We start from the raw sequence: 1,579 nt of genomic DNA on the forward strand, positions 1-1,579 counted from the left end.
CTGGGGTTTGGATTGGGCTTTTGGTTAGTGTGTGTGTGTATGTGTGTGTGTGTGTGTATGTGTGTGTGTGTGTGGTATGGGCTGTGTGTGTGTGTGTGTGTGTTGTGTGTGTGTGTGTGTGTGTGTGTGTGTGCGTGCCAGTTTGTGGTGTTTGTATGTTTGCAGATAGGCCAATTTTTTTAATTTTATATCTGCTTTCTTTCAGTTATGTAACTTTCAATTTATATTTCAAAAAATTACACATTTGCATGCCTATATCTACGCAAATATTACATTGATACATTGAAGGACCAAATTATAAAATCAAAATATACATTTTGTATGCAGGTATTCCTCTTCGGAATGTATGTAAACTTCGCGATGACTTTTGACAGAGTTAGAAAATTCATTTTCAAATTTATTTTCTTTTCAGAACAATAATTACATTTCGTTTAATTTTTATATTTATTATTATTATTCATAATAATTATTATTATTTTAGTATTTTTCAGTTGCACCGACAACAAACGCATTAACTACATTGTACGTGATAGGTTAGCGCTCGAACCCGGGTACTGCAACAACTGTGCGAGGCATCCTAACAATTACACTACCGATGTAGTTAAATTTTGTGAATGTTATGCTTAATTCCAGAAAGCCTTCAATCATTGGTTACTTCTTTGTGAATAAATTATACTAAAGTTAAACTAAATAAAATACTAGTTATAGCGAAGATACTAATTAAACATTTAGCATTTAGTATGAATAATAGTTTAAAGAATAATCTCACAATTTCAGACCAGTGATCTGAAGTACATGCTACTGATTGTAATGTTTCTTCTTCTTCCTCTGCAGATCATCTTCGAATTCATCAGCCTGGCCGGGGTTGGGGTTCTTTTTTCATCCTTATTATTTATAATTATCACATAATTTTGATGTCACTGATCATAATTAGTTTTGTATTGAATGTTAGGTATGTTTTTTTAAGGAAAATTGTAATTGAAATCCATCAGAATTGTAATGCTCATTGTGGTTAAAAGCGCCTTATCTTACTACATATAATTTTCATTCATTAAATCATTTTTCAGACTTAATTTGTGTAATAGAATTTATGTTAAATACAAATTTATAAGTTATTAATTAGGATATTAATAAAACCGAAAACTCTACTGCCATCTTTCCACAAAGAAAAAAAAATCTCACACAATTTTTAAAATTCGCTTTTCAGTCAGTAACAAAAATTCACTTTTCAGTCAGTAGCTTGCCTTGGAGCCAAATCATCTGAATCAGCTGGCAGGATCAAAATAGCTATGCCAGTCTTAGCTGCCATTAGCGGAATAGCTGAAATGGTCATCTGTTTTTTCGTTGCTCGTCAGTTCCGAGCCTGGAATATCATCCGGATGGCCGGATACGGATCGGATATGCCATCCGGATCGGATGAAGTTCCGGTTCCAGAGATTGAATACGCTACGGCGTATTCCCCTTTTACCGTACCGATTAATATTCCCGCCAACAGACCTATCAGTGGCCAGTTTATGATGGGTCCTAGTTTTGTGAGTTACACTGATGTGTGTTATGATGGTGACGATGGTGGTGATGG

At 34.3% G+C, this 1,579-nt stretch overlaps 1 protein-coding gene across 1 annotated transcript in view; it reads left to right on the plus strand.

Moving 5' to 3' along the window:
* Nucleotides 1–1,533, plus strand: part of HELRODRAFT_195114 (hypothetical protein) — a gene marked incomplete at both ends in the record, with an annotated part of 5,614 nt that extends 4,081 nt beyond the window's left edge. The window contains 3 exons of the mRNA XM_009020415.1: nucleotides 328–375; nucleotides 778–864; nucleotides 1,233–1,533. Coding sequence (XP_009018663.1) covers nucleotides 328–375; nucleotides 778–864; nucleotides 1,233–1,532 — 435 coding nt within the window. The remainder of the gene's footprint in view (nucleotides 1–327; nucleotides 376–777; nucleotides 865–1,232) is intronic.
* Between the last annotated feature and the right edge of the window lie 46 nt (nucleotides 1,534–1,579).

Source organism: Helobdella robusta (assembly GCF_000326865.2).
Source record: "Helobdella robusta unplaced genomic scaffold HELROscaffold_276, whole genome shotgun sequence".
NCBI lineage: Eukaryota > Metazoa > Annelida > Clitellata > Rhynchobdellida > Glossiphoniidae > Helobdella > Helobdella robusta.